Source organism: Vulpes lagopus, chromosome 1 (genome assembly GCF_018345385.1).
Source record: "Vulpes lagopus strain Blue_001 chromosome 1, ASM1834538v1, whole genome shotgun sequence".
In the NCBI taxonomy this organism is placed as follows: Eukaryota; Metazoa; Chordata; class Mammalia; order Carnivora; family Canidae; genus Vulpes; species Vulpes lagopus.
Genome location: NC_054824.1, coordinates 151,068,271 through 151,079,117, shown reverse-complemented (window position 1 = coordinate 151,079,117; position 10,847 = coordinate 151,068,271). Strand labels below are relative to the sequence as shown.

The 10,847-nt window shown below is 50.7% G+C and overlaps 1 protein-coding gene across 2 annotated transcripts; it reads left to right on the top strand.

Moving 5' to 3' along the window:
- Window positions 1-1,365: 1,365 nt before the first annotated feature.
- On the top strand, window positions 1,366-10,224 carry ZBTB18 (zinc finger and BTB domain containing 18). Of its 2 annotated transcripts, none has more exons than XM_041764872.1 (2): window positions 1,366-1,521; window positions 6,412-10,224. In XM_041764872.1, exon 2 carries the CDS (start codon window positions 6,426-6,428, stop codon window positions 7,992-7,994), a length of 1,569 nt encoding a protein of 522 aa, XP_041620806.1. In that variant the 5' UTR covers window positions 1,366-1,521; window positions 6,412-6,425; the 3' UTR covers window positions 7,995-10,224. The 2 variants fall into 2 exon arrangements, with proteins under 2 accessions (XP_041620806.1, XP_041620800.1); XM_041764866.1 differs by lacking the exon at window positions 1,366-1,521 and adding an exon at window positions 2,228-4,026.
- The last annotated feature ends 623 nt before the right edge of the window (window positions 10,225-10,847 follow it).

Genomic DNA, 10,847 nt, shown 5'->3' with positions numbered 1-10,847 from the left:
TTGAGAAGTCTCCACGTTTCTCCGTTGCCGTGATGGACCCAATTTCATAGCCAAGAGGCAGGATCAGATAAAAGTTCCTCTGGAGGGAGGGGACAGCGGCACTGCGGTCTGTCTCACATCTTCCCTCGGTGGCTGAACGCTGTGGCTTGATACGTACCAATTAAGGAATCCGGCTACGGCTTCCACAACTACCAATTTTACCGGAGTTCTCTAGAATTTAGTCGCTTGGGAGTGTGTGCTGGTGAGAGGGCGAGTGCCCCGGGGCCGCGGGGGCCGCAGGCGTGCCTCCCGGAGCCAGACCTCGTCCGGGGAGCGACGCCCGGACTCGCCTCCCGGAGCCCGCGGCCGCGGCGCCCCGACCTGCACCGGGGGGCGGGGGCGGGGGCGGGGCGGGGCGGGGGGCGGCGGGACGGAGCGCGGGCGCCGCTCGGTTCCGCTCCCCGCGCTCGGGCGGCCACGACTGCGCCGCGTCCCCCGCGTCCCCGCGCCCTGCCTCCCGAGGATACCTGCGGAACTCGGCGCACGCCGGCCCCACCGCTTTTAAAAGTGTGTTTCTGGTGGTCACGGTGCGCCCCGAGAAGGTCGCGCCGCACCCCCCCGGGGCGCGCGAGGCCCCGGAGCCCGGAGACAGGCCCCTCCCAGCGCAGCTGTCGCTGCCGCCTGCGGGCTCCTTTCACTTTCTCACGGCCAAGTCACCCAGAGGGGCGCCGCTGCCGCCACCGCCGCTGCGCCCGAGGACTCCGCCCCGCGCCGCCTCGCTACCGGCCCCCCGCCCGCCCGGGCCCCGCCCACCGCAGCAGCTCCTGCCCGCGATTGGCACGCGCGAGCGGCAGCTCCGGCCCGCCTCGCCCATTGGCTGCGCCCTCCTGTCAGTCCGACGGTCGCCCGCCACTCCCCCCGCCCTCCCGCGAGGCCGCCCTCCCATTGGAGGAGGCTGCGCGCTGGGGGCGGGCGGGGAGCGCCGGTCCAGCCGCTTACGGTCAATCGCAGGGGCCCGACGCCGGGAGGGAGGGAGGCAGGGGGAGGAGAGGGGCGGGCCGAGGCCGGGCGGGGGGAACATCTGGCCGGCGCCGCCGCGTGCGTGCGTGGTGCGTCCTCCCGCCCCCTCCCCTCCCCCTCCCCCGCCCGCCCCCCCTCCCCGCCCCCCCTCCCCGGCCGGCGGCTCCGCGCTCGCTCCCTCGCTCGCTCCCTCGCTGTGTCTGGCAGGCTGCGGCCGCCGCTGGGCTGCTGCCATGGGGAGCCGTTGAGAGTGGGGCCCTCTTCGCTCCGCCGCGCTCCTCCGGCTGCCAGCGGGGGTGGGTGGGAGGGAGGGAGGGGGCAGGGGGGAGCGGGCGACGGAGCCGGGATTGGGGGGCGGGGGGGCCGGGAGGGAGGGGGGCCAGAGGAGGAGGAAGCCCACCAAGTCCGGCGGCGGCGGCGGCGGCGGCGGCCGGGAGGAAGAGGAGGAGGAGGCGGAGGACGCGGCGGCGGCGGCGGCGGCGGCGGCGGCGGCGGGGACGCGGTGACTTAGGGCCGCTCCGTGTGAGTGCCGGCGCCCGCCCCGGCCCCTGACCCGGCGCCCCCTCCGCGCCCGGCCCCCCTGGCGGGCGGGGGGCGCCAGCTGTGCGGCCCGGGCCCGGCCGGGGCGGGCGGAGGGCGGGCCGGGCCGGGGGCGCCCCCGCGAGTGGAGTTTAGTTTGTGTGCTCGGAGCGGCTGGGGCGGCGGGGGGCGGCGCAGCTGCGGGAGGCCGGGCGCGGGGACGGGGCCGCCGCAGCTGCGGGGTCGGGCGGGGTGCGGGCTCGCCGGCTCCGCGCCGCGGCCCCCCGCCCCCCCTCCCCGCGGCCGGTGCAGCTGCGGCGCGGGGCGGGCTCCCGGCCCGTGCAGCTGCGGCGGCGCCTCCCGGGTGCGGAGGGCGGCGGGCTGGGGGAGGGGGGCTTGGGAGCCGCCGCAGCTGCAGCGGCGCCCGGGACGGCCGCGGCTCCGGGGACCGGTGCAGCTGCAGTGGCGCCCGGGGGGGAGGGGGCCGGCGGGGGAGGGGCCCCCCCTCCCGGGCTGGTGCAGTTGCCGGGAGGCCCCGGGGGCTCGCGCGCCGCGGCGTCGGGGAAGCGGTAGCAGCCACCCTCCTCCCGCGGGCTGCTTCTTACGACTTTTCTTTTGTTGTTGCCGTGACCCGGGTCTGTTTTCTCGTCTGCTGTGGAAGGTGTTTTCCTGCTGCACCGGCTCTCCGCCCTCCACCTCCTTCCCTGTGGTTTAACCTTCCTCTTTCCCCGTGTGTTTTATGCACGGCGAACTACGTGGGGATTTGCATTTCTTCCCCACCCCACCCCACCCCACCCCACCCCGGCCCCACTCCGCGCCCTCGCCCCCACCCTCGGGAGAAACAGAAGCCCAGCCTCACGGTCCGCCCCTGGACCCCGCGGTAGAGGACTGCGAAGGGCTTGATGTGTGGGGTGGGAGTCGCTGGCCCATTGCGGTGCTTGGGACTCATTAAACTGTCACTCACCCCCCACCCACTGGGTAAATGGGGTGATTAATGTCTGATATGTTGGAATGGGGCGAGGGCATTTGTGGAGAGTAGGTTGTGTGGCTCCCGAAGAGTGCCTCCCGCCATAGGCGCCCGTCCTTATGTCATTCGCCGCGAAGTTAGGGAAAGTTAGGTCTGTGACTTCGGCCAAGCGAGGAGGACTGGACGGAGGCGCTGGGTTTTGTTACTGGTGGACTCCGCCGCGGTTTTCGGGGCAGGACCCGGCGGTGACCAGCAGGGCTGCGACGCTCGCGCCTCGGGCCTTCGCTGCGCCGCACCCTCCCGAGTGCGCGGGGACGGCGTTGACATTCACAGATGTCGCAGCACCTTGCAGGGCGCGGGGCAGCCCAGCCCGGGTTACGTTATGATTTCATCAGCCATTAGAAAAAGACCCACAAAGTCGAGCTGAAAAGTTCCCAAACTTACTAGACTTGCCCCCCTCCTTCTAACTGAAAGCTGAAAGGTTTTCTTGTGATCACGAAACATTACAGAGTGACCCAAAAAAAGATTGTTATGGGACACAGATCAAGGGGAAGACAAAGTTCTGCTTTTTTTTTTTTTTTTTTTTTCTCCCTGAGCGGAGAGTCAGATCAGATATGCAGGTGCAGTGTTCATTTTAAGCGGCCGTAGCAGGTTGTATCAGTTTATTAATTTGTCTCATTGAACTGAAGTACTTTCCAGGATTTCAGAAAGTGCAGTTTCACCTTGTTGATAGTGAGAGTTGAAATTTGCATGTAGTGGCAATGTGAGAAATTTTATTGAGTAGGTTGTAGGAGATAAATAGTTAAAATTAAGAGGGAAATAATAAGGTGAACCCGGCTGTAGTAATAGTTATGTATAGTCTCCCAGCATTGAGACATGTATGCCATTATCTTGGTGGAAAAAAAAAAAAAATGAAAGTACCGTAATAATGTTGAAATGGGACTGGAGATGTCAATTGGGTTGGTTTAAAAATATCCCTAAGCTGCCTTTGAAACTAAACGTTGGAGTTGAATAAAAGTGAATCTGGATTTCCTGAATAGCACCGTGGCTTGAGTGTGCTGTCAGTATGTGAGCCAGTCCACCAACTTAAGACAGAAGTGTTGCTATTCCATAAATACAGTAGAACTCCATATGCTGAGTTTTTCAATTTCTTTCTGTTAGAAAGTTTGGAAAAAAAGGGAGACTTTGAAGTATTTTGTTTATACTAACAGAAGAGAAAAGTTCTCCTAAGAAAAAGCTGGTGGCAGGAGTGTAGAGGAGTAGCATATGGCATTAAAAGGAGCACAGCTGGAGGTAGCATTTCCATCTGAACATGATGTCAGAGCAGCTGACAGCCTGCCATCCCTCAGCCTTTTATTCTAACACACAGACAGGGAGTTAGTGTGTGCGGATCTGTGGTGGAGAAGGTATCTTATTCCTCTCTAACATCATCTCCACTTTGCATCTGTCTCTCTTAGTCCGCTTTTTTTCCACCGATGTAACAGACCTGGAGCCAGCGAGACCCAGAGGAAAGGACTTAATCAGGTTTATGTGTCCTAAAGGTAGGAGTAGCAAGAGATTAGATTGAGCATATTTCTGTTTTGGTGTTTTGTTGATTTAATTAAAAAAATCACATTACTTTTCTAACCCAGTTTAGGAATAATATATGAAACCGAGTATTAAATGAACATCTTATTGGAGTTGAAAGTCTTGGGCTTGTGTAGTTTTAATTTTTATCCCTTTTGCTCGAGCAAGTAAATAACTTTAATACACAGAAATATTTCAAGTTTTGAAATGTTAAGAAAGGCTTTGAGATGTTGCTTTTTGAGATCACTTGGGATTAAAATGCTTTTTGTTGTTGTTCACTGCTATTTAGATTCCTTTTGCTTCTGGGGTAGAGGGGGGAGAGAAATAGTAAACTGTCTGGAATCCAGCATTCAAACTTATATGAGAAGATTATTCTAGTTAAGAAGCTAGATTGTTGTGTAATTAATTCCACTGTGAAACTTTATTCTTCAAAACATTCAGCAGCACTGCTGAAACATACAGCTGTAGTGCCTTTGAAACCGAAGGTTTTTTAAAAAGGGGGAAAAAAAAAAACTTTTGTCCCCAGGAGAATAGTTTGACTGGTTTCCTCATTTCTCTTTCAAATATATATTTAAGAGAGCTTTTATTTCAGCATAACAATAATTATTTGCAGGAGTTTTTGTGTTAGCGACTAATTTAGAACTTGTAGATTTGAGCTGCCTGAATTGGCCAGACAGCTGTAATCGCACTCCTCTATTCTTAATCTCTTTATCTGGGCAGCAGCTGCCATATGGCCACAGTCAGCTGGATCAGATGTTTATAAGCTTCCTTCTTCGGCCCTCTCTGTCCTCCCAGCCTCCTAATTTGATCACGGCTACCTTGTGAGCTGCCCTCCAATCTTTATTTTTAGCCCTCTCAAGGATTAGGATTGATGTTAGCTGTGGGGCACTTAAAGTGATTGTATTGTAAATCTTGGTTTATTCTAGCGGTGGCATCGTGCGGAAGGTATTTGGGGGCTAGGATGAAAGTTTAGTCCATCTTGGACAAAGTGGAGAGAAAGGGAGGTAATTTCTGGAATATTAAATTGCTATGTGTCCGTTCCCCAAATGCACTCTCTGAGATGGTCGGTGTGGAACCTCGCTTCTGGTCACAGGAAAGGGGAAGTCGCGTTTTCTTGATTTTTTTTTTTTTTTTAAAGGAGTTGAATTTTGACCCTTTGTACATCTTCGCCTTTCCTCTCCCTCCATTTCACCCTCCTTCACCAGAAAACAAGGGCAGCAATGCAGATTTGAAAGAATAGAAGCTAGTGGGAAAACAAAATATATCAAGTTTTATTGAAACAAAGTATTTTCTGTTGAATGAGGTAAGGCAGAGTCAGAAAAAAAAATAGTTTCTCTTTTTCTTGCAAGGCTTTTTTTTTTGGGGGGGGGGGTGTTGAACCTGTACAGCTTTTGAGTTTCATTTGAATACGATATGCCTTCATTTAAAAGTTTGAAATAATTTCAGTATGGAATTCATTTGCTTTGCACCGGATCAAAGTTTAGATGAGAATTTGCAGAGTTAAGAGAAGCCCTTCTGGTTCCTAATATTCTGGATATACAGATTTTACAAAGAAATGTTACTGTTTTTTTCCTTCAATTCATTTAAAAAATATTTGGATTTGTTCATAGTAAAGATGATCTTTTCCATCTGTTGGTGTAGCTCTTTCTGATCTCGTACATGTGTGCTCTACCTGCAAATCCTAAGGCATTAACATCTGTTTTTATACACAGGGCTTTTGTTGTTGTAACACTCTGACTTTAAAAGTGAGTTGTTTGCTAATTTCTGGGCTAATTATGCGATTTCATTTTTTTCCTCCTTGATTCAGCCAGTGTGTGTGTTAAAATTGTGCTAAGTGCAGTCATGTATCCAAAGTAATAAAATAAAAAGGACGGTCGAACAAGTTTTGTGAATCTTATAGAATGTGTTTGGGACTTTTCTTTGTCCGTTCTATGTGCTGTTCCCTTTGAAATTAAAGCTGTGTTGTAGGTTTTGTGGGACATGATTTGATGAGTAGGTTCACTTCTTCTGAAAGAGATCTCAATTCTTAATCTCGGTGAGAGACTGCACTGAAATTAAGACTTTTAAAACTTGCCTGAAAGTTCCAAGAAGGTGGAGATGCGTCAGGGACTGTTGGGCTGGGACGAGCAAGTTTGAAAAGTGCACTTTATTTTTTCTTTCCCCCTTCTCACGTTTAGGTTTTGTGCGAGTCATCTGGTAGTCCCCGGGTCAGAGCCTGATTAAAATTCAGGGACTGGTACCTCGGGCGGCCAGAGCCGAATCACTGTCACTATCTTTTTTTTTTTTTTTTTTTGCACGGGGCTAAAGCACTGGAAAGTTGTTCCTGAGCAGGCTCTCATGAGAACTCTCTCTCTCCCCAGGTTATGAAGACAGTATGGAGTTTCCAGACCACAGTAGACATTTGCTGCAGTGTCTGAGCGAGCAGAGGCATCAGGGCTTCCTTTGTGACTGCACTGTTCTGGTGGGAGATGCCCAGTTCCGCGCGCACCGAGCTGTACTGGCTTCATGCAGCATGTATTTCCACCTCTTTTACAAGGACCAGCTGGACAAAAGAGACATTGTTCATCTGAACAGCGACATTGTTACAGCCCCGGCTTTCGCTCTCCTGCTTGAATTCATGTATGAAGGGAAACTCCAGTTCAAAGACTTGCCCATTGAAGACGTGCTAGCAGCTGCCAGTTATCTCCACATGTATGACATTGTCAAAGTGTGCAAAAAGAAGCTGAAAGAGAAAGCCACCACGGAGGCAGACAGCACCAAGAAGGAGGAAGATGCCTCCAGTTGCTCGGACAAAGTTGAGAGCCTCTCGGACGGCAGCAGCCACATGGCCGGCGATCTGCCCAGCGACGAGGACGAGGGCGAAGACGAAAAACTGAACCTCCTGCCCAGCAAAAGGGACTTGGCGGCCGAGCCCGGGAACATGTGGATGCGCTTGCCCTCCGACTCGGCAGGCATCCCCCCGGCAGGCGGGGAGGCCGAGCCACACGCCACAGCAGCTGGAAAAACAGTCGCCAGCCCCTGCAGCTCCACAGAGTCTTTGTCCCAGAGGTCTGTCACCTCCGTGAGGGATTCGGCAGATGTTGACTGTGTGCTGGACCTGTCTGTCAAGTCCAGCCTTTCGGGAGTTGAAAATCTGAACAGCTCTTATTTCTCTTCACAGGACGTGCTGAGAAGCAACCTGGTGCAGGTGAAGGTGGAGAAAGAGGCTTCCTGTGAGGAGAGCGAGGTTGGCACTAATGACTATGACATGGAACATAGCGCTGTGAAAGAGAGTGTGAGCACTAACGCCAGGGTACAGTATGAGCCGGCCCACCTGGCTCCGCTGAGGGAGGACTCGGTCTTGAGGGAGCTCGAGCGCGACGACAAAGCCAGCGACGACGAGATGATGACCCCGGACGCTGAGCGCGGCCCGGTGGAGGGCGGCATGGAGAGCAGCCTGCTGCCCTACGTGTCCAACATCCTGAGCCCGGCCGGCCAGATCTTCATGTGCCCGCTGTGCAACAAGGTCTTCCCCAGCCCACACATCCTGCAGATCCACCTGAGCACGCACTTCCGCGAGCAGGACGGGCTACGCAGCAAGCCGGCCGCCGACGTCAACGTGCCCACCTGCTCGCTGTGTGGCAAGACTTTCTCGTGCATGTACACGCTCAAGCGCCACGAGAGGACTCACTCGGGCGAGAAGCCCTACACGTGCACGCAGTGCGGCAAGAGCTTCCAGTACTCGCACAACCTGAGCCGCCACGCCGTGGTGCACACGCGCGAGAAGCCGCACGCCTGCAAGTGGTGCGAGCGCAGGTTCACGCAGTCCGGGGACCTGTACAGACACATCCGCAAGTTCCACTGTGAGTTGGTGAACTCCTTGTCTGTCAAAAGCGAAGCCCTGAGCTTGCCCACTGTCAGAGACTGGACCTTAGAAGATAGCTCTCAAGAACTCTGGAAATAATTTTATATATATATAAATAATATATATATATATACATATATATACATAGATCTCTATCTAGTTGTGGTACGGTCTAAAAGCAGCCTTGTTTCCTGGAACTAAAACGTCGGGGTGTTAACTCGGTTTTGCACTTTAGAGTAGCATGAGACTCTCACTAATTTAGCATTCTGGTAAAAGAGACTTTCGAGCAAGTCGGAGACTAGAGAGGGCTTTTTCTTTCGAGGGGGTAGGGGAAGGAAGCCAATAAGAACCTTGGAAACAACTCGTCCTATCACAAGATGCTTTCACAGGGCTTAATTTTGTCGACACTGCATTGTCTTCTGAGCGCTCTCTCTCTCTCTCTCTCTCTCTCTTTCCACTTTGTTTTGGTTTTGTGTTTTTGTTTTGTTTTGGTTTTGTTTGGGTTTTTGTTTTTTCCTTTTCAGAGTAGAAATTCCCTCCAGTTTTCTTAGCCTCTTTATATGTCACAAATTGCATGAATCTTTTCTGGCTGTTGGAAACCTGAATGCTTTTAGACCCAAATGGAAAATTTCTGAAATGCTGGATTATCTATTTTTAAACAAGCAGTTGACTTAAAACTTTCTGTGGCAACTTCTGGTTTTCTGACGGTTCCCAATGAGAGAAATTCTGAAAGTACACTGGGATCACTGGGACGCTGTCTTTGTGAAGGTTTGCTTGGGATGAAAAAGGATATTGCAGCTTCAGCAGTGTTGAACTGTGTGTTGAAAAATGTGAATTACTGTTCTTGTATACTGTAACTGATTACACGGGCTGGGGGGGGTGTCAAAGAACTTGACAGGTTGTGTTGATGCTCTTAGTTGAGTCTTGAAAAGTAAATATTAACGCTACAGAAATGCATGAGTTTCAATATATTTTTTGTCTTTGTTTGCATTGTATAACTTTAACGAGTGAGTTTAAAATTATTTAATTTCCTTAGAAAAAAAATAGCACCGTTTGGGGAAAAAAACTGGTGTTATGAAGAACGTAAATGCACTGTTTTTATTTTTATTTTATATAATTTAAATTGACTTTCCCACTGTCCTTAAGTTGAAACTGTTAAGCTGAATAAAAACTTAAGCTGCAAATTGATAACTTCGCTACATAACAAGGAAAATATAAATGTTTACAAACGGCTTAAAGATTTGCATGTGCAGTGTGCATTTATAACAAACTTCTAATTGCACAAAACCCATGCCAGCTCAAAAGTTTAGGTGTACACATTTACCCAGTTGAGCATTTTTAGAGTAACTACTGCACAAATTGACAATAGGTCATTCTCTCTCTTCTTCTTTTCTTTTTTTGGGGGGGGGGATTTTTTTGGGGGGCTCCCCTTCTCTTTTTCTTCCTTCTCCCTCACCCACCTACCCACCCTCCCTCCCTCCCTCCCTCTCTCCCTCCCCTTCATTCCCCCCCCCCCCCCTAAACTCATGAAAAGATTCTATGGACTGAAAAAGCCCCGGGCTGAAAGGACTGGACTGCCTTGATTGACGTGGGTTAGGTGGGGAAGGGGGTTAGTGGACTCTGTGTATCGGGGCAGCAGAGGCTGCAGCCCAATGTGTGGTTTTCATGACCAACACGCAGGGCAAAAGCATTTTGCACAGTGTTTGTTTTCCTGTCTTGCACTTACAAATAAGGTCTATGGGAGTAGCATGGAAAACGTTTGCTGTTTTTCCCTTTTTTTTTTTTTTTAATTGCTTTTGTTTAAAATTTGATCGCCTTAACTACTGTAAACATAGCCTATTTTTGTGCTTAAGATACTGAATGGAAAACTCCATTGTGTGTTGCTGGACTGTTTTGGAAATATTTGGTCAAATGTGTGTTAATTTGGCTGTAATGGCATTTAAAGCAAACAAACAAACAAAAAAAGCTGTGAAAATGGCCTTGGAGCATTATTTTTAGTTACTTGAAGAGTTTTTAGTTTTTTTTTTAAATACAGTTTATGTTAAAATAATTTTTATTAATTTAGAAGAGACAATCAATGTCTGAGAAAACGGACTTTCTTTTGGATTTTCTTTTTTGTGGTCATTGTGAGTGATTGCTTTTTCCTTTTATTAGTTTCACATTCTTCCTTTGTTCTAAACCTTAGACTGACATCTAGCTTTGACAATCATAGTATGTTTTATTTTCCTGAGGGGGGAATAACTTATAATGCTGTTTAGTTTTGTACTATTGGTGTGTTGGTGAATTTTTAAACTGTGTGCTAACTGCAATAAATTATATGAACTGAGAACCTCGTGTGTGTTATTTTCATTGTGATTATGGACTACGTGGATCTTCAGTATGCATTGTACGGGGCGTCGTTATTTTCAATATCCACCCTGTCCCGGGTTTATGAAATTGTTAGGATGCCTTAACTCACTCCGGTGGAAATGTGCAAACATTTTGGCTCTCAATCATTTAAGATACTAACGCACATTTTAAAAATGTGACCCGTTTTCTAGCACCTAGATCAAGAATGTTAAGATCATTCATTCCCTAGAAACCCATGAACCTCCAGAACTTCAGGTGGCAGTGGGGGTTTTCCCTAACACGCTGTGCCACCAGCTCCTCATATGTACACCCCAAGTCATTTTCATGGGTAATTTTGTCCTAAGTTGACCGGTCAGACCTATTCTGTGTTCTGGGGTAAGTGGAAGATTGAAGGAGACCGGATGTCTTAATTCGGAAGATTGCTTGGCTAATGACTGGAATTCTAGGCAATCAAATTAGCAGGCATTCGATTGTTGAAGATTGGCTGTATGCATCCTTTCCGTTGCTGGGAGAGCTCAGAAGTTCCCAACTTGTAACTCTCACAAAGTTTTTACTTTGCAAATGCAATCTCAAGGACTTCTGGACCCTAATGCTATCATCCAG